Source organism: Bombyx mori, chromosome 12 (assembly GCF_030269925.1).
Source record: "Bombyx mori chromosome 12, ASM3026992v2".
Classification (NCBI taxonomy): domain Eukaryota; kingdom Metazoa; phylum Arthropoda; class Insecta; order Lepidoptera; family Bombycidae; genus Bombyx; species Bombyx mori.
The window spans coordinates 2370999-2393010 of NC_085118.1; the positions used below are offsets into that span (position 1 = coordinate 2370999).

At 40.2% G+C, this 22012-nt stretch overlaps 1 protein-coding gene across 3 annotated transcripts in view; it reads left to right on the forward strand.

Annotated features, from left to right (window-relative positions):
* Positions 1-234: 234 nt before the first annotated feature.
* Positions 235-22012, forward strand: part of EAAT-2 (glutamate transporter) — a 38660-nt gene continuing 16882 nt past the window's right edge. The window contains exons 1-4 of one of the 3 annotated variants that reach the window (XM_012693086.4): positions 235-486; positions 18346-18501; positions 19995-20331; positions 21036-21173. In XM_012693086.4, the coding sequence (XP_012548540.1) occupies positions 18363-18501; positions 19995-20331; positions 21036-21173 (614 nt within the window). In that variant the 5' untranslated portion in view covers positions 235-486; positions 18346-18362. Of the gene's footprint in view, positions 487-18025; positions 18502-19994; positions 20332-21035; positions 21174-22012 lie in introns of those variants that run through there. The other 2 variants (XM_012693085.4, NM_001253896.1) reach the window with 2 other exon arrangements.

Below are 22012 nucleotides of genomic sequence, written 5' to 3' on the forward strand. Positions count from 1 at the left end.
TTGTAGATGTCTATGGCTATTACCATTTAACATCAGGTGAGCCGTGAGCTCGACCACTCACCTGAGCAATAAAAAAAAGTACGCATAAAACTGGATATCCAAGTGTTTTATTTATTTAATATAATTCCCGAGCGAATCATTATGACATCAGTGCTTAGATAAGCTTTTTAATGTTTTCAGTACGTAGTTTTATGTCTGCATTACCTCGCTAATTGCGGGAGAGTGCGTCATCACTGGCTTTAAGTTTTATTATTTCCTATCTGCCATTAATAATATTCATCGAAAAGCCTAGTCATAATAATATAGATATAAAATTTTAAGAATTACCCTTATCCGATTTTTCTGATCGTCAGCGGTGCATTGCAGCTGCTCAGCCTCGATTCATCATCAGTCACACGCGCCCGAGAATGTTATTTATATATAAAGTAAAATAATTTAAGTATGACAAATTATTTTGCTTGTGTTAAAAGGAAAATCTGTCTGTAGGTAAGTTTTTAATTAACTTATAATTGTTTACGTCATTTGGGGTTTAATATTATAACGTTTTAATACAATATATTTATTTTATATGTCTATCTGAAAAATTGCGGTTTAGTCTGCACAAATTCAAAGTAATTTTTAAATAAATAGTTTTAATTACTATGAATCAATGCACCTATGGTATCGATAAATCTCTGGCGGCGCGGTGACCATTTTTCAAAGCTCATTTTAACTTAGAATGTTGCCATAATTACATAAAATATAATTATTACAATACACAATTCAAGCTTCTAATGGTCAATATTTTATAACGGCAACTTTATAGTTAAATACAACTTCTATCGGCTAAGCCAGTAGTGTGAAGAAAAAAAGTATGCAATCTTCTGTGCCTAGTCCGAAATATAATTAATAGTACACGTACTTGCTATTCCAATTATAAAATACGCTGTATGTGGATGTAAGTTTTACAAAATCAAAGATTTTTCATCTTTCGTGAATTTATTCCACTTTTTAACACACAAGTAACAAAATGGAAGTAAGTGTACAAGTAAAGAATACCGCAGAGTACCGCGATAGTTAAAACCTCTGAAATTCTACAAAACGTTTCTCGGACACATGGTTAACAAGTTCGGTGAATACGTCAAAATAATTCACGAAGTTGTTGGTGATTTTTTTACTATAGTTGTAGTTCACTTTAAGCATAATATCGACGACCTTGTATGTGCTGTAATTTTAATTAAAAAAATGTGAGCCGTCACGGGACGCCTGGCAGGTGAAACATCGACATTATTTTGTAAAAGTAATGTCATGGCGCCGACGACTGTCGATCCGGCGTCCCGAGGGGGAAGGTGATGGGAGACATGTGGTCCGCACTAAGCACTTCACTTGTCCCCCTTTGCCTTTTCATGAGTTCTGCCTCATGCGAGGTTCGGACGTGGGCTGTTGAGCGACAGGAGGTTTTAGTCAGTTCGACTCCGATATACCCCTCCCCCGCCCTCTATCCCCAGTGGAGGGCGGAAGTCCGGCGATTTCCTCCTGACCAAAAAAAAGCTATGCTATTGCTAGTTGCTTCTTTGCATTGGAGACCACTTAATCTGATTTCAATGGAACTTTACGTTGTACACTCTCCAAAAATGAATTCTTCAAAATCTAAATTAAAATCTAGCTAATAGTCTGCTACGACCGTGAGTATATTTTTGATTGTTGTAGAGCCAAATGCATTTCAGTATCGTTTACTGAGAAGCGATTTTCGCGATTTATGAACAGCGTTGAAAGAGATTACTAAACGTGTCCTTGTTAATACAATCTGTGAGTTAAGTGCGAGCTTTTTAACGTTCTCGATAGCGTTAAAGTTATCTCATATTTGTATGGAATAGGATCGTTTGCCTACGTTTGCCGCTAGGGGCGCTGTTCCAACTGCATACAAAATTGGGTTAACTTTTACGCTATCGAGCACGTTAAGAAACTCGCACTTAGCACACTGTTCTATGAAATGAAGTGTTGCTGCATGTTAGATTAGTTTCATTTAACCTTTTTGTGAAGTTTCCTTGAATTAGTAAGGATTTTTTTTTATTGCTTAGATGGGTGGACGAGCTCACAGCCCACCTGATGTTAAGTGGTTACTGGAGCCCATAGACATCCACAACGTAAATGCGCCACCCACCTTGAGATATAAGTTCTAAGGTCTCCAGTTTAGTTACAACGGCTGCCCCACCCTTCAAACCGAAACGCATTACTGCTTCACGGCAGAAATAGGTAGGGTGGTGGTGGCGCGGACTCACAAGAGGTCCTACCACCAGTAATTACGCAAATCATAATTTTGCGGGCTTTCATTTTTATTACACGATGTTATTCCTTCACCGTGGAAGTCAATCGTGAACATTTGTTTAGTACGTATTTCATTAGAAAAATTGGTACCCGCCTGAGATTCGAACACCGGGGCATCGCGCTCAACACGAATGCACCGGACGTCTTATCCGTTAGGCCACGACGACTTGAAGTTTATTTCTAATGAGTGTTATTAATAATAATATAATTATCGGAAGAATTCGTATCAGTGCTAATACGTGTATATAAAATTACTTTTACGTTTTAATTTGACGTTTATTATTTTCATTTTACTATTTCCAATGTTGCAAATAACTTCCAGTTTCGTGGTCAGTTTATGTTTTTGTGTTCAATTTATGCCCCCTGATTTATTCGCCGGATCTTTTCAGATAGTCGCGATTCCGATCCGGTGGTAGATTCAGCGAAGCACTGTTCTTGCTAGAGCTAGTGTTAGCAAATTTTCTCAGGATGAGCCCGTGAGCTCATCTACCTGTCCAGGCGTAGCTGGAATAGCTCCTTAGGCTACCAGTGCATAAGTAGGTGAAAAAAATTATTTGAATGCCAAATAAAAAATTGTTGATAGCACCATCTGTTACATAGCCTGTGAAACGTTTCATTTTAAATTGGAAGAGTGCCAGGAGGGAGTAATTTACTATCGGCTCATTCATTATGTATACGCTAATTGGTAGATTTCAACAGGTTTTAAAAATAAATAAAAACATTGTGCAAAACAAGAATTGAAACGTTAATTTTAGACAGCTTGAGCATTGAATTAACATTATCTTTTTAGTGCTCTCAGTCTATTTTTTAACAAAACACTACGAATACCATGTTTAGGAATAATTGCGTGCGAGTGAGTAATCTTTTCTTTTCAAAAATGCCTTATGTTTATCTGAATATGAAAAAGTAAGTGATTTATTTAGATTTTTAAAATAATAAGTGACATAAAAAATATTGGGTTTGAGTATTTTCAAGTTACAAGCAATGTGTTAATAAATAATTCGGTTGACTTAGTTATAGCTTTTGACAACAGATGTCACTGAAATACAAAAATGCAATCTCGATTTCATTAAAATATGAAATTTTCATGTTTATAGGGAAATGTGAGCTTTTCATATTCATGGGAAAATATGAGCTGTGTGTGTTGTTGATATAGTTACTTTTTTATTGTAAATATTTTATAAGTTATCATCTTCGATAGCAGATGTCGATATACCGTTTTTTAAAGTAATGAATTTAGTTCAGAAAAATAAGTACATATCTTGCTTTTTTTTTTTTTTTTTTTTATGATTGAAAGTTTACTGGTGGCCCGAAGGCCTTTCCAGTTTCACCAGGACAGGTGGGCGAGCAAAGGCTCAGCCAAGAGGGGTGGGATTTGCTAACAACTGCCCGAGCGCCTCCGAAGGAGACCTAACAACTCAAGAGCAATTGTTTCGCGAATGAATCTACTACCGGATCGGAATCGCGACCCGCTGAGAAGATCCGGCGAGAAACTCAGCGGGCTGATGCATGGGTTAGGTTGCACGTCGACCTCTTTGTCGAGTTCGACGAGTACGGTTACCGGGGTCCCTAAGCCTGCCCCTAGTATTAGAGCTGAAGGCATCTAATGCAAAGGTTATTGGATCTGATGGATCCGTAAGGACGTGTCTAGGGCGTCGACGGTGACTGGCTCCTGCATGATCAGGATTCGGGGAGTAGTCAGCGGCGGCAACGATAAGGCGATTATCATGACGCATAGCCTTATCGAAGTATCGTTCCGACGCTGACTTCATGTATTTCCGAATTGATTCGAGGCCCAGGTCGTCGTGTAGGTCAACGTTCCTCACGAACCACGGAGCCCCGACAGCTAACCTGCAAAAGCGGGATTGTAGGGATTGGAGGGTGTCTATGTGTGTGCGGGCCGCGTGAGCGAACACCACACTCGCGTAAGTCATGACGGGCCTTATGCAAGTTTTGTAAAGTGTCACCTTGTTCCGAAGGGACATTTTACTCCGCTTACAGATCATGGGGTAGAGTCTACCGAGAATAAACGCGGCACGGTCACGGACTGATTTTATATGCGGGCGGAATGTCATCGATGCATCCAGGGTAACGCCCAGGTACTTGACCTTCCTGGCCCAGGGTATGGGTTGTCTAAAGAGAGTAATCGGGGGTGTGAGATTCCTCCTCCTAATCCGGGAGGAAATCCGTGTGGAGCTTCCCCTCTGAAATAGCACCGCAGTACTTTTCGCTGGGTTGATGTCTATGCGCCATTTTCGGAACCACTGTCCTAGGGCTAGGGCTGCGCTCTGAAGCTTCTTCGCGATTAGGGACTTATTTCTACTAGAATAGTAAACAGTCGTATCGTCGGCGAATAAGGCTAAATGGGTCGGCGGCGACCGGGGAATATCGTTGACGAATAAGCTAAATAGGAGGGGTGAGAGGACAGAGCCTTGCGGGACTCCAGCTGTGAGAGGTCGTGGGGAGGAGCGGGTTCCCTCGACTCGATATCGAAAAGAGCGGTTCGACAAGAAGTCCCGTATGATGAGCACGAGACTATCCGGCACGCCCATGTTGAATAGTTTGAAAATCAAACCATTGTGCCAGACTTTGTCGAACGCTTTTGCGACGTCGAAGAAGAGAGCTCCCGTGTATAACGGTTTTGGTCGATTAAGCCCCACAAGAATGTGCTCCGTGAGGCGGTGCACCTGTTGAACGCATGAGTGATTTGTACGGAATCCGAATTGTTCATCGATAAGAATGCCCTTGGATGAGACGAAGTCTCTGAGGCGTTTGTAGAGCAGACGCTCATACAGTTTGCCTAGAGACATGAGGAGGCTAATCGGGCGGTAGCTCGTCGGATCATTTTTTGGTTTACCGGGTTTATGTATGCCGATAACGTCCGCTTCTTTCCACACCGCGGGAAAGATACAGTTCGCCATAGCGGCATTGAAAATAGATGCCAACATCACGATGAGTTGGACGGGTAGAAGTTTAATAACGCGGTTGGATATACCGTCGGAACCGGGAGCCTTGCGAGGACGTAGGTCTTTGATCAAGTCTTTAACTTCCATCGGGGTGACGGGTGGTAACGCATCAGAGGGTGGCAAGGAGGCTCTGCGTTCTACCTCACTGTCTACTAATTCTACATGAACAGGGTCCACGGATTGAGTGCTGGGCGTGCACTGGGTTTGCAATGTATCGGCCAGCAGCTCTGCTTTTTCGTCATCATCGAACGCCGCGAGTCGGCCTGAGGGGCCTACGAGGGGGGGCATAGTTACTACCGTATCCGATTTGAGAGTACGAGCTAAGCGGTAGTAAGACCTTTGGGAGGGCGCGAGTCCTTCTAAGAAATCAGACCATCTGGCATCTCGGACTTCGGCGATGCGAGACTTTACGTCGCGTTGTAGGGCACGCATTCGAATACGATTTTCCGCGGTAGGATACCTGTCGTAGGCGCGTATCGAGGCGTTCTTAGCTCTAAGAAGTTCCCTAATATCGTCGGACAATTTGAAGCGGTGAAGGAAGTCCTCCGCTACAACTTGTTTCGATGACCTATCTAATGTCGAGGTGATGTGTGACGTTAAGATGTCTATGGCTTCAGCGGTATCCTGAGGAGACGGGATAGAGTCCGGATTAAACGGGAGCGATGGTGGATCAGATTCAGCCAGGCTGATGCCCAGCGTGTGCCAATCCACCACAGTCCTCGTGACGGGAACGGAATCGGGAGCGCGACCGAGCTTCATAACGACGGGACGGTGGTCTGAATCTAACTCTGAAACTACTTCGATCGAGTGTAAGCGCAGAGTTACGTTTTTTAATAACGCTATGTCGAGTATATCCGGGCGATGCGCGATATTTAGCGGGTAGTGAGTCGGGGTTAGCGGAGCGACGATATCGAAGGCGAGATCATCGACTAACGCGTCAAGCCGCCTGCCATTCGGGGTTGTGGTGTGTGAGTTCCACCTGATGTGTTTACAATTTAGGTCGCCCGCCAGAATGACAGAGCTCCCCATACCGAGCAGCGCCTCGATATCACTGCTTAGAACGATCTTATCCGGTGGAAGATAAACGGACGCGATAACGATCGGCGCGTGTCCCGTCAGTGAGATTCGGCACACTGATGCTTCGATATTAGCGAGCGCGGGAGGATCGAGCGGGACGCAATGCAGGGCTCTTCTATAGTAAATGACGGTACCACCACCACGGGCAGAGAGCCTGTCGTTCCTGACCATGTTATAGTTCGCGATTTTAGGGTCACGGCGCGCGGGCTTAAGTAGGGTCTCCTGCACTAAAAAGATATCAATTTGGTCACGCAAAAAGTCAGAAACCTGATCACGTTGATTTGCGAGACCGTAAGCGTTAAAAAATCCTATCGTTACGGATAGGGGCTTTATTCTACTTATATACGCCATTGATTACCGGCGGAGTGAGGGGAGGACGTACGTATTTAATGACGCGTATACGTCGGCGTATTCCTGCACAACGGCGATAAAGTGTTGTGCAGTGGAGGCAGCGCGAATGGCGTCGCCCAAAGCGTTAACGCGCTCAAAGTTGATCGACTGAAAGAAGTCGATCGCTAAAGCGAGATTTTCGGACGCGGTCGGAGGGCAAGTCGCGGGAGAGGGACGAGTCGCGGGGGCGGGACGAATCGCGGAGGAGGGAGTTGTAGCCGTGTTCGTGTACGGCAGGGGTTTTGCCCAGGCCGAGACAATGGGCACCGCCGCCGGAACGAACGCTGGCTTAGCCTGCGACGCAGAGGGTGCCGAGGCTTTGATGTCTGGGCCGGAAGCTCGGAGGCGGTTTTGGCGGGCGACGCGGCGATTTATTTTAGGGGCTCGGGGGCAACCACGGTAATTCGCGGGGTGACCCTGTGTTCGACACAGGACGCAGCTAGGCGGTTCCGTCGCGGTTTTTTGGTCGCGAGCGCAGAGGGCCGTGGCGTGATCGCCCAAACACTTAACACATCGGGGGCGCGCGTGACAGTTACGGGAAGAGTGCCCGTACAATTGACAGTTATGGCACTGGCTAGGAGTGCCTTTTTTATGGGGGGCTTCGACAGCGATACCAGAGAGCCTACAGACGGTCTGTGTGTTAAAGATTTTCTTACCCTCGGGGGTAGGCTGGAGAGCGACTAGAACGATATTATATGGCTCCCTACCGCGACCGGTGTGCATACGGTGCACAGAATTCACTGGTAGGCCTTGTTCTAACAGGTCGGCTTTTACGAGCTCTACATCTAACTCTTTAGGGATTCCGCGTATTACAACGCGGAGTTCGCGCTCCTCCTGGAGCGTATACGTATGGAAACTTATACGCTCCTTACGGAGGTAAGAAGAGAGGGCCCTATGGTCGTCGGGTGTTTGAACCTTAATTTGAATGCCGTTCGCGAGGTTACGGGCATTCGTGAAATTTATATTTTTGGCCTTAAGGGCCAGGCAAACTCGATCCCAAGCTGCCTTCTCCTGAAGGATAACCGGGGGAGGGGTCTGGGTTTTATTTTGTGCCACCGGACGCGGCGACAGAGTGGCACGGGCTGGGGGCGCAACGGGAGTCTGAGGGCGGGGGCGCGACGCGTTCACGGCTTTGCTAATTTTAGCGGCCGCGGGAGCTCGAGACTCCGCGGCACGCTTCTTACCCTTCTGTACCAGGGTGAATCCATCCGTCGATGAGGCGGGGGCGAGGTCGACCTCCATGTCCGAGTCAGAGTCGGAGCACGAGGAGGCGGGTGCAGGCGACCTACGAGCAAGTGTAGGTGTTTTAGAGGGCGCGACGGAGGCCGCGGATGATCGCTCAGCTGAAACGATGGTCACGGCGGACGACGCAGCAGCTTTTCTCGCCAGTATAGGCGACACGGGAGCGGCAGGCACGACAGAGGCTGCGGTGCTCAATGCAGAAGCTCTGCACGCAGGTACAGGCGACGCAGGAGCAGCGAGCGCGGCGGAGTCCTCGAGAGGGCTCGCAGTGTGATTGGCCTTGAAGGCCAAAAACTCCGAGGCGAGCTGTGGGTGGCGAAGTCGGAGGAATTCCGCGAATACAGCGTCCATGATCGCTGAGTACCCAGGTGGGGCGGCCCCGGGTCTTGAAAACACTCGCCTTGCGGCGAGGCCCCAACTTCTCGGACCTGAGCGGTTCTATTGAACACAGGTGGCAATGCGGTGCGATTACTACAGGACAAAGAAAAAGCACAACAAAACAGAAATTACGAAAAGAAACAAAACAAATAAATACTTGCAGGAAACCACTTTGTCGGCAGATGTACCACGAACACAGAAACAACAAAAGGAAACAAAACAAATAAAAACTTCCAGAAATTAGTCGGCAGATGTACCACAAACACAGGCCGCGCGAACAATGGCCGGGCTAACAAAAGCCGGGCGAACAAAGACCGGGCGATCGAGTGGACGATGAGCACGTCCGCACGTGACGGGTGCCTCTATCGGAATGACATATCTTGCTGTACGTAAACTGTACGTACGTAATTGATAATCTGTATAATTAAACGGGTGTTAGGTGTCAGTGTAAAAATTCCGTAACCAGAATTCTGGCTTTGTCACAAATTGTAACTAAATATTAATAACTAAGCATGTACATATTTACTTTGACAAATTTTAGAAGCGATATAAATAAATAAAGTTTCCGCAAAAAAAATCATCGAAGATGCAATTTATAGTGTTTACGTCACATACAACATTTTTATTAAGTTTTAGTTTTTTTGGCATTTACATAATATCATAAATCCACCAGTAATTAAAATTATATTTCTCCAACTCTGTAGTTAAAATTTTATAGATACTGCGGCTGTCCAATTTCAAAACCTAGTATCTGACAAATTTAAAAAAAAGTGTGTTTTTGCATTTTTCGACCTTGTAGACCATTCTCCACATATTAGGATAGCAAAAACCCCCAAAAATTTGTAAAAAACGAAGTTACACAAAGTCGGAAACCTAGTATCTACAGTAAAGGTTTTCAAAATGCAAAAATTACAAGATTAGAACATAGTATATAACATCAACCATTTTAAAAACCTAATAAGTGCTTGTAGTTACTTGGATTTAAAATGGTTCATGCAGATACTAAGGCAATGAAATGGTTGAAATAAACGTCAAAACTCCCGCGAAACTTTAGTAAGTGAGAAAATCGTTGCACGTTGTTCGTGTTTTTGTCTATAAAATGAGTAAAAATCAGTTTTATAGGTCGAAATTGATCTTGAATGCTTTAAAAGAACAACATGGTGAAATGTAAGTACGCTTCAGTGTGTTTTATTATTGTCAAGGTTTTTTGTTTTCCAAAATTGCAACCTACTACGACACATAAAGTAAATGAAGGTGCAAATATTCCAGAGGATGTTAAAACTGCATACGGGGATCACAAAGCTAGAGCAAGTAAAGCAATACAAAAGTATCAAGAAGATGCCTCCCTAGAAAATACTTCCTCTGTGAGATACTATTCGATGGATTTACAAAAAGTTATGTTGTTACCCGACATGCCTAAAGTCAAAGAATCGTTTTTCTTGAGTAGAATGATAACTTTCAACTTGACATTTGCACCAATCAGAAAGAAAACGAATGTTAATAATATTTGTATTCTATGGCATGAAGCCTGTTCTGGACGAGATTCTCATGACATTGTTAATGCAATTGCAGCAATGATCGAAAAAGAAAGAGATTTTAATCATTTGATATTGTGGTGTGATAATTGCAGAGCTCAAAATAAAAATTGGATCCTCTTTACATCACTTGTTACTATAATAATCTCTGGGTTTTTCAATTTAAAAAGTTGGACTTTGTAATACCTACCTAACTAAAGATCACACAAGCATGTCGCTGATGGAGTTCATGGCAATATGGAGAGGCAGATTAAAAACAAAAGATGCTGTGTACGATTTTGAAGACTATAAGAATGTAATTTTGGGTTGCAAATCGCATATTGAAGTTATCGAATTCGAAAAATCGTATGAGTGGGTAAAAAAGAAACGCATACCGCGACGCAATGATGACCTTGTTCCCATTAATAATTTTTTGCTTAGTTCTTTGGTTGAAATAATATTTGTAAATGGGTGCCGTAATATGTTTTGAATGATTTTTAATCTCCGTATTCCGAGTTGAATTCTCTTATTAAAAACACAATCTCTTGATCATGCCAACCTTAAAAAATATTCCAAGAGGCATTAACGAAAGTAAAAAGGAAGGCATAGTAACAACTTTATTTAGCTTAAAGAAGTTTTGGAGAAGAAGTCTTGGCAAAGTGTACCGATTAATAATAATCCAGTTAATTTAGTTTCTAGTGGACAAATATTAATAACCGAATAATTTATTTTTATTTGACTGTTTTCAAATATTTTGAGTGATTATTTTTTGATTTTTTACTGTGAACAAATAGTGTTTGGTTTCCGATTATGTGTTTTTTTTTTCTTTTTCATTAAAACTGCTTATTTCTGCCCATATTTATGTTGTTTTATTCTGTTTTTTCTTACTATGTTTAAAAAATTGCATTTAGTTCCTACTCAGTAAATTCAGACCTAAATGAAAACAAAGCAAGTGATCTTACTAAGTCTATTAATTTGCGTTTATCCCCACTCATTATATTTTAGAATTAGATGAAAACAAAGCAAGTGATCTTACTAGGTTTTGAAATTGTCACACTCAAAAAGTTTGATCTAAGAAAACAATCTTTTTATTAGTAACTGCTCCTCTACGCACATCTTTTGTGATAGACGCATGAAATCTACTTTTTTATAAAGCCTGTTATGCACCTCAAATTTTGCAATCACTCTCAAGAAGGTACGACTAATATTATTGAAACGGCACGCTGTCAAAGATATGAAATTGTTTTTCGGCTCTCCTGTAAAATTTAGTTTTATGCAGATACTGGGTTTTGATATTTCACAGCCGACTGGTTTTTGCGTTTGGTCTATAGTTGATTTATTTAGATATCATTAAATGACATGTAACAAAAATAGACGTACGATGCAAAGCTACCGTGGTGTAGTTGCCAACAAAACACTGAAGACGTTATATTGGTTTCAAACATTACCTAATAATAAAACAATTTACAAGGCGTTCCGTTCCTGGAATCTGTTGCCTAAATTCTTTTGGTTTTTTCGCGCGGAATTGTGTCTGAAATTTGAATAAAACAATTTTTTTTATCCAAATTTGCTTTTTACAAAAATATTCAAATTACATAAGAATATTCAAATAAAAATTGAAATTTTGTGTAATTATTAGTGAAAAGTGTGTATTGTGTCATGGTATTGGCTAAAATAAAGAAACTTCAAGGTGGGTGAGTTAGTTAAACGATTTCTAGGTAGCCCATAAAATTGTTTCTGTTAATATTTTTACATCTTCCAATCGTTAGCTCACTTTAAATTGGTTGCTATTTGTTATGAAAATCTTAATATTCATGTGACATAGACTGGTTTTATATTATAATATTTATGTACAAAGAAATCTGATCACAATCGATTTAGTAGTTTTAGCGTGATTCTTGGATGAACAAACACATACTGTACACGATTGAAAACTTATTGTTACATACAGTAACACCATTCCTATCGTGTTTTGGACCTTTTCGATGGACTCTTAATGCAAAAATCATAACACGATAAAGAGTTTTAATGATTAGACACTTTGACAAAGTAGCGCGGCACGATAACCCTCTTATCGTGGTCGCCGTTAATTCTATACCCTATCTAGGCGACAGGGCAATGCAAAGCCGTCGATGACGATAGACCCAACCCACTGGGTTTCTCGACGGATCTTCTCAGTGGATCGCGATTCCGATCCAGTGGTAGATTCTGCGAAGCGCTGCTCTCGCTAGGGCTAGTGTTGGTAAATTCTCTCAGGCTGAGTTCATGAGCGCACCTACCCATCCCTTAGGCTACCAGCGAATAGTTAGAAAAAAAACTTAATATTAAGACCTCGGGTGTCTAACCGTCGTATTGTAGCTAATCCTGCTTCGCGAATGTTCACTTTTAAATAATAGGTTATTGGTAACGACAAATTCAGATGTCGAAATTGGTTGATAGCGTAATCGAATTTCCATAAGATTGAAGCCCACTGTGTTTCTCGCCGGATCTAGTGGGTCGCGTTTCGATCGGGTAGATTCTGCGAAGCACGACTCTTGGTAGGGTTAGTGTTAGCAACGTCCTCAGGTTAGAGCCCCGTGAGCTCACCTATTCGCTTGGAGAATCTAGTATAACCCCTCAAGGTTACGAGAATAGGTAGGAGAAAAAATAAAATAAAAATAAGATTAAATAACGTGACGTATGATCGTTAATTAACGACAAAGACGTGGCTGTAATGATATTCAATCAATTTGTTATTAAACATATATTTTTTTCGGTAATAAAAACATCCTTTACACTTCGTATTTTGATTAGATAATTTATTATTTGAAACGCAACGCGATAAATTCTTATATATAGCTGGTTTCTTGGATATTCGCGTGTCGTAAACATAATAATATCGAGAGGTGAAAGGTCACGCGACATTTATCTTTGTAATTAAAGGTCCGTTTTATTTGGTATTAATATCAATAATTCAATGTTTTTAATTAAGCTATAGATTTTATCGCGGGCTTTGAGCGCGGCGACTGAATCAAGAAATTCCGTAACGAAAATAACCTGACGCCCCCACTACGCCTACTATGTAGCTCGCGTTCAACACATTCACACGTTGCGCTTGTGTAGTGTTTGTGAATAAGCGCGTGGCGTGACGTCACACTGCATGCGCATCATGAAAAGTCTGTCCATCGCTCTCTCGCGCAGTCTAGCTTATGAGTGTGAGGGGGACAGTTAATGTTTTGCTTTTATTAATGTTTAATATAGCGTGGTCTTGTTTTATTATTGTTTTAATATTAAATTATCATTGTCTAATTATAATTGCATAAGTGGATAAAAAATGCTATGCAATAGCTTTACCGCGGCAGTTCCCGAGTGTCACACGTTTTTTAATTGAACTTCAATTAAGTTTACTTCCTTCAAATAGCTGAAGAAGTTTTTTTTGTTTTTGAATGGGGTGTTAAAGAAAATAGGATTGCAGTGATCTCCTTGCACAGAGTGGGTACGAGCCCTTGGTCATATTCCAGAAAAAATCGAATACTACATTAAGCTTGTAGTGCAGAATATACGAATCTAACGTAGTGTGCTCTCGTACTTTTTAATAAATCTCCTGGCTGAACCTTTGCTCGCCCACCTGTCCTGGTGAAACTGGAAAGGCCTCCGGGCCACCAGGAATCTTTCAATCATAAAAAGAATTTTTTTTTAATAAACCGTTATCCGAAAAAAGCATTAACCTTCTTTGTTTTTTTATTTTTATTCCTTAGATGGGTGGACGAACTCACAGCCCACCTGGTGTTAAGTGGTTACTGGAGCCCATATACATCTATAACGTAAATGCGACACCCACCTTGAGACATGACTTCTAAGGTATCAGTATAGTTTAAAATTAATATGACACGTAAGAATTTTTGGTGGGAGCGTGAGGGTCGATTTGTTTAATTGGCCGTCTGGTGTAGTGGTAAGTGAAATGGTCACTACACAAGGAGGTCGCGGGTTCGAATCCCGCCAAGGGAAGATATTTGTATGATAAATATGAAAGTATTTTCCAGGGTTTTTATTTTTTATTTTTTTATTACTTAGATGTGTGGACGAGCTCACAGCCCACCTGGTGTTAAGTGGTTACTGGAGCCCATAGACATCTACAACGTAAATGCGCCACACACCTTGAGATATAGTTCTAAGGTCTCAGTATAGTCACAACGGCTGCCCCACTCTTCAAACCGAAACGCATTACTGCTTCACGGCAGAAATAAGCAGGGCGGTGGTACCTACCCGTGCGGACTTACAAGAGGTCCTACCACCAGTAATTACGCAAATGATAATTTTGCGGGTTTGATTTTTATTGCACGATGTTATTCCTTCACTGTGGAAGTCAATCGTGAACATTTGTTGAGTACGTATTTCATTAGAAAAATTGGTACCCGCCAGCGAGATTCGAACACCAGTGCATCGCTCGATACGAATGCACCGGACGTCTTATCCTTTAGGCCACGATGACTTCTATGATGGGTTATGGATATATATCATACACATACATATATTTAAATATATGTATGTGTATGATATAAATCTTACATTTATTTCCGTTATCTGGTACCTGTAACCCAAGTTATTTACGAACTTAGCACGGGACCAGTTAACGTGGCGTGATTGTTAGTAAATATTTATTTATTTATTATTTATAAGTGTTTCTTCAGTTTTAATCGTGTAATAACGGTGATTTATTAGCTGCTTAGCATCTGTGAAAGTGTACAAATGTGGGAAAAGGAACGGAAAGCGAGATTTGATGTTCCAAAAAGTTCACAAAAATCTCAATGAACAACCTCCACTATTTTATTAAGACCATTTCATCGCATCTTGTCGCGTTTCATTTGCATTCCAATTGATCCATATGTAGTCTTAAATAGTTAATAATAATAACGTTTACATCATTTCGCTCCACATAATTTTTATATAATAAATAAAAGCTTAGGCTGTACGGTGTGTTACCTTCTTGGAAAAGTGGAACTATTACACTAGCACGTGCCGGAAGCTTTGTGACAATACGAACACGTGTTCAGAACCACGTGTCTGCTCAATAATAATACGGTTACAACAGAATAGGTACACTAGGTTCCCGATGCTAAATTCTTGAATAGGGCTGTCACGTAGCATATTTACGTATTAAGATGTTTTCTTATTTTTATTTAAAACTATTAGGCAGCGGCTTGGCTCTGCCCCTGGCATTGCTGAAGTCCATGAGCGACGGTAACCACTCACCATCAGGTGGGCCGCATGCTGGTCTGCCTACAAGGGCAATAAAAAAAATATGCACATCTGCTGTGAGCTTCGCTAAATGTTTAACATAATTTACTTAATTTTGTTATCACGGCTTAACAAAACTTTATGTGGACAACATTCATAATTTCAACTGAATCTGATAAACGAAGTTAGAACACGGATTTATTCAAAGCATCATTACTTTATTTTGGGGTATCTATAGTGTGATACTTACTGAGCAGGGTACATCGGGGGAATAAGTTCTCGCCGCTGTCTAGACATAGCTTGTAAAGAGGTTTGACGATCGCTGACTCGGTATCCTGTGCGGGTAGGGTGATAAGGGGGGAGATTCCCCCAACGCGAAACGCGTTCTTTGCCCCCGCCTGTCTCGGAGCTCTACCTCATACGAGTCTTGGGAGAACCACGGGAGGTTTTAATCGGCTTAAGTCTACCATTACCCGCTAACAGCCCTTAACGCGTAGGCGGAATTCCTGAAAGTTTCTACTTGACCCAAAAAAGGTATCCGCTATTTGAGGGTGTCCTTTTTTCCTGAAAAAATGTAATTTCCATATTTATACAGCCTTTTGAGTCAAAAATGTTAAAAGTTTTGAAAGTGGCAGTCGCATACATTATTTTATATATCTATTTAAATAATACAATCGTGGTTTTCGAAAATTCTGAATTTTCCACAAGGATATTTCTATTTTGAAATTGAAATTGAATCTTCTATTTTGCTAACCTTTATATGCAGTTCCCATTTACTTTGTAAACCGGCTTTATCTATACTTCTATACTAATATTATAAAGAGGAAAGATTTGTTTGTTTGTTTGTATTGAATAGGCCCCGAAACTACTGACCCGATTTAAAAATTCTTTCACTGTTTGGAAGCTACACTGTTCCCGAGTGACATGGGCTATGATCTTTTTTGAAAAAATTAGGGATCCTTACTAAAACTCCAATAATGTAACCCAAGGAGTAAAAAAATTACATAAAATATTCTTTACATCGCGTGCCCTGCGAAAACTATTGATGATAGAATAAAATAATGTACTACGACTTTGTAGAACACATTCTTATTTACAAAAAGTGTCGCGACAGCATATGTCTAACTATCTTAGTTATGCCGCAACAAGTTGTTTTATTTTTAAAAATAAAACAACGTCAAATATTGTTGAAATTTTTGTTAAATACCCGAGCGGAGCAGGAGCGGGCCGCTAGTATTCACAATAATAATACACCAAAAATATCTACCAGACAGCGACCGGTCATAACTCCAAAAGAAACAATTCTTTTGTTCTAAGTTTTTCAGTTCCAGTCGTAGACAGAGCGAGATAGATAGTTTTATCTATATATTAATACGTCAAGCAAAAACTGTATATCCCTTTTTACGAAAATTGCGTGGACGGAAGAGTATGAAATTTTCCACACTTATAGAGAATATAGAGAAGAAGTGCACAATGCTAATATATTTTTTAAATAATGCATAAAAGATACATTAAATCAATAAAGAAAACATTACACACACTACATACCATGTATTTGACGCACACACGCACGCATACTATTTATTGTTTAACTTTTGTTCTTGACGTCTGTTGTCAAATTGAGAATAGATTAAATATTGTTTGTCTTTTTTAATATTTTTTATAGTGTAGTCTTGGCGAAATTTGTGATTATAGAAGTATAAATTACAATCATAATAGTGCACAAACTTACAATTCCAATTAATTATAGTCGAGTTTCGACTACTGCGGGACCTCTAGTTTCATTAAAACGTCGAGTTTTCGAAAAATAATGTATTAGAAGTTATCGAAATGTCATAAAATAAGATATTGATAAATACATATTTAAACATATATAATGCATTTCCTAATAGAACTGCACGATGGATATTTGTTGTAAAACATTGTTGTATACAAAGGTTTGTTTGACGTTGAAAGTTTTTCGAAAACGATTAAAAGTGGTATTTGTTGAATAAGAGTTCTTCAATACACTATCACGACTTTAATATGAATCATATCATTACACTTCTAGGTGAATATGTAATTTTTAATGTAAAAAAGACAGAGTTTTCTTTTTAATATTTTTTTTTTATTGCTTAGATGGGTGGACGAGCTCACAGCCCACCTGGTGTTAAGCGGCTGCTGGAGCCCATAGACATCTACAACGTAAATGCGCCACCCACCTTGTGATATAAGTTCTAAGGTCTCAATTATAGTTACAACGGCTGCCCCACCCTTCAAACCGAAACGCATTACTGCTTCACGGCAGAAATAGGCAGGGTGGTGGTACCCACCCGCGCGGACTCACAAGAGGTCCTACCACCAGTAAATTAATTTAATCCACAATATTTTAAAATTATTACCGACAAGGTTATAGTGAGCCAACCTTAAAATATAGACATATGCTGTCGCGAACTTTTTTTAGAGCTTTTAAAGGGGAACAATTGTCATACATTATTTTAGCGAAACTTTAACCGTTTGCGCAGCGCCCGTAGCGAGCGGAAGCTATCAAAAGGAGAAAAAAAAACCGATTTTGAAACATTATTTAAAGTTCTCCGCTCGTATTTGTCTCAGCGTGATGTTATGTAGCCTTCCTCAATAAATAGGCTATCTAACACTGAATGAATTTTTCAAATCGGACCAATAGTTCCTGAGATTAGCGCGTTTAACCAAACAAACAAACAAACTCTTCAGCTTTATAATATTAATAAGTATAGATTTAAAAAATGATATATATCATCTTAGCTAATTTAAAGAGTCATTTCTAGATATAGCTTCAACTAATTATTATGTATTACGAATTGAACTATCGGAAAACCGTTAAACAAAAAAAGATTGGGATTAGACCTCATGTCGCACGGGAGGTCGCAGCGCTCACGTTTTGATGTCTAGGGCTCCGACTTGTGGCTCAAGTGGACGGTGAGATTGTTAACTTATCTAGTTCGATAAACAAAAATGCGAAAAAGTAGTTTTAATTAATCATGTGTATAGTTTTGTGATTTGAACCACGTGAATCCAATCGATGTTTGCGCGCGCATTCCTCCGTGACCAACAGAACCGTCAGAACAGTACGGCTTCGACACGAGGCGAGAGCACAGTTCGTTTTGCAGTAATTCAATGAGAAAACCGAACGGAAATAAACAAAAATAAAATAAATAAAGAAGATTAAACAATATTTTTTTTTCAAAGATAAGCTTGTCCGTTACTTGTAATGGATAAAGGCCAACAATTCACAGAGTACTTGTTCGCTAAGATGGGGCCCGGTGATCGTGGGCCGAAGACTACAGAGGAACGATCAGCACCATTAGAGCCAACCGGCTGGAGGAAGTGCGTTATCCATAATACCATGCTTGTGGTCACTCTCGTCGGCGTCGTCGCTGGGATTGCATTAGGTGAGTTTTTGCTGTAATTACTAAACGAACTCATAGCTAATCTTCTATCTTCTATATAAATAAAAATGAATTGCTGTTCGTTAGTCTCGCTAAAACTCGAGAACGGCTGGACCGATTTGGCTAATTTTGTTCTTGAATTATTTGTAGAAGTCCAGAGAAGGCTTAAAAGATAGATAAATATGAAAACGCTCGGAATTAAATAAAAATAACAATTTTGTTTTTCCTTTGATGTGTCCCCCGTCGGACGGATTCCTTTTGTTTGTTTTAAGTTTATTTTATACAAAAGTTTAGGTCTTTTATTTATCGATTGAGGCACTACAAAGTAAAAAAAAAAAATTTTTTTTTTTTTTCTCTTATAGGCAGACGAGCATACGGCCCACCTGATGATGAGTGGTTACCGTCGCTCATGGACTTCAGCAATGCCAGGGGCAGAGCCAAGTCGCTGCCTACCGCTTAATACTCTCTATAAGCCTCGTTTGAAGAAGGACATGTCATAGCGCTCGGGAATAGCTTGAATATCTTGGAATATTCAGCTATTCCTAGCATTGGCATAATTTTGAATCAATGATGAGGCAAGACGGTGATACTTTGCGCGTTCATAGCATGATGAATGGTTTGAGATAATTCAAACATCTCTTTTAACTTTTCATCGAAACAATATTCATCGCTATTATTTGGAACCATAGTGTTCATCCTCAGTGTGTCGCTTAAGAGTGTGTGTTATCAATTAAGTTCTGGAATGAACTCCCTTCCATATTTATTGGTAGCGTATCTTGTAGCGCTGACGATCATGGGTGACTGCGAGAGAAATGAGCACTTATAATAAGGTGGGCATAATAAGAGGTATACTTCTCTGTTGACATGTCACTCGATACGCTTCAGCTCACTGATTGTTGATAATTAAGCTATGCATTCATTAATCCTCTTTGACTCAAATTAAATGCACGAGAGATGAATCAGCAGAATGATCTATTTATGTAGAAATAATTCTAATTTTAGATACAAGTACCATAATCTAAGTTTGTATCACTACATAGTCCCTATGTATGCTTTTAAATCTTTAAAACTACGCAACGGATTTTGATGCGTTTTTTTTAATAGATAGAGTGATTGAAGAGGAAGATTTATATATATAATAATATCCATTAAACAGTGGAGAAATACTGTTATCAATAATAAATTACAGTTCCCTAAGCGAAGCGAGGGCGAGTCGCTATTTTATTATAATATGTAGCTTAAATGTTATATGATGTTATAAACATTTATTTATAATTAAACTTTTAATGATGATCAACAATGCGGTTTCATAATGCTACCACTGATAATTATGTAAGTTTTCTGAGTAGCATTTTATTTAAGAATATTATTCGCTTAACTTGGAAAATTTTTTTACACAAAAACATCTGCATTATTTCAATCCCGATATATGATCCAAAAAAGTCAGTTTGCAAGTTTTGTTACGCCTAGATATTACGAAAGACCCTTGGTTTCAGGGTTCGGTTTGCGGCCCTATCAACTAGGTCCGGACACGTTGGTCCTCATCTCATATCCGGGCGAGCTCTTCATGAGGCTACTGAAACTCATGATACTGCCGCTGATCATAGCCAGCCTGATCGCCGGTTCCGCAAGTCTTAACGCTAAGATGAGCGGGAGGATCGCAGTGAGAACATTAGTTTATTTCATTTTAACTTCAATGTTCAACGCGTTTCTTGGTATCGTAATGGCGGTCCTGATCCATCCCGGACAGCCGGAACTGAAGGAGGACGTTCTGGTCGCTGCCGGCAGTAAGAAAGATCACAGCATTCTGGATAGCTTGCTGGATATAGGAAGGTATGACACTCAAACGCATTCTTTAATATTCTTCAAATTATTGCCATCAAATTAATTGTAATAAAGAATAGCTAAATATTGTTATTATATTGTTATTGTATTTATAAGTGTTAACTAGGACACTAGTTTTCGTAAACAATATTATATTTTTATTTTGAAAATTTTTTGTACGTCAACATTAAAAAAACGGTCAACAAGTAAATGCATTTGTGAAATAAGCGGTCCTATCGCTAAAAGCAATCTCTTCCAGATAACCGCCTAAATTAAAGAAAAAAATTAAAAGATTCAGCGGGTGTGTTGCGGTGTACGAATAATAATACATTATTAGAGAAAACCTCAATAACCGCTTAGTTCCAGATTAAGAAAAAAAAGATGTGTGGTGTCATGGGACACCGGATAGGAACGAAGTTCCTTATTATAAAAATATTAATTTTAAGTTCTATTCGAGGTATAAAGAAAACAATTATTCGGGTATACATATTTTATTATGATTTTTTTATTGATAAAAAAAAATTAACGACTTTACAAAGTTATCAACTTTATTTTATTCCGGGAAAATAATAAAAATCTTACGTTACGGACGTTTTCTGCCGGTTAGGGGTACCCCTTCGCATCGTCACATAAGGAATTTCGTTCCAAAAAGGAAAAAAAATGTACCAAACCCCGAAACTACATATTAAGAATGAATTAAATTGATTTTATAGAAACATATTCCCCGATAACATAGTGCAGGCGGCTTTCCAGCAAGCGCACACGGTGTACGTCGAGGAGACCACGTTGCTTGCCAAGAATTCAACCGAGAATGGCACTGTGCCGACTTTGGTACGAGTCGTGTCTTACAGGTGAGTTTGGTTACAAGCGACAACACAAGCATTTCATATTTTATTCCGATGTACTTTAAATATCTTTTTGGCGTAAGAAATGTAGAATAAGTTAACAGTCTTTTTTGCCACGTACCATCCGGCTATGGAATGAGCTCCCCTCCACGGTGTTTTCCGATCGCTATGACATGTCCTTCTTCAAACGAGGCTTGTGGAGAGTATTAAGCGGTAGGCAGCGGCTTGGCTCTGCCCCTGGTATTGCTGAAGTCCATGGGCGACGGTAACCACTCACCATCAGGTGGGCCGTATGCTCATCTGCCTACAAGGGCAATAAAAAAAAAATAAGCTCATTCTCGTCGAGCCCGTCGTTTTCACAGACACACTGAGTTTCTCGTCGTATCTTCTCAGTGGGTCGCGTTTCCGAGCCTGTGGTAGATTCTGTTAAGCACTGCTCTTGCTAGGGTTAGTGTAAGAAACGACGTCAGGTTTGAGCCCCGTGAGTTCACCTACTAGATATTGTTACGCTGAAATGGTCTCTCAAAACCATCAGCTTAGGTAGAAATAAAAAAAAGTTAGCATAAAGATTAGACATAGTTTTAATAAAGGTGATCTGCACAAAAAAAGCCGTATTGAGGTGTCTTATAGGCTACGAGCTCAATGCAAGTACACACACAAAAAAATACTATTATCAAATCAATAGGTACACATTATAATAAAGATGGCTTGCTGAAACTGGACTGCGTTACCGAGCGCTAGCCAATACAATTAAAACTGTAACCCCCCAAGTCCTAAGTCGTAAATTGAATGGCTGCATTCACGTCGTGATATAACAAAATGCTCTTAGAATTCATTTAATATCA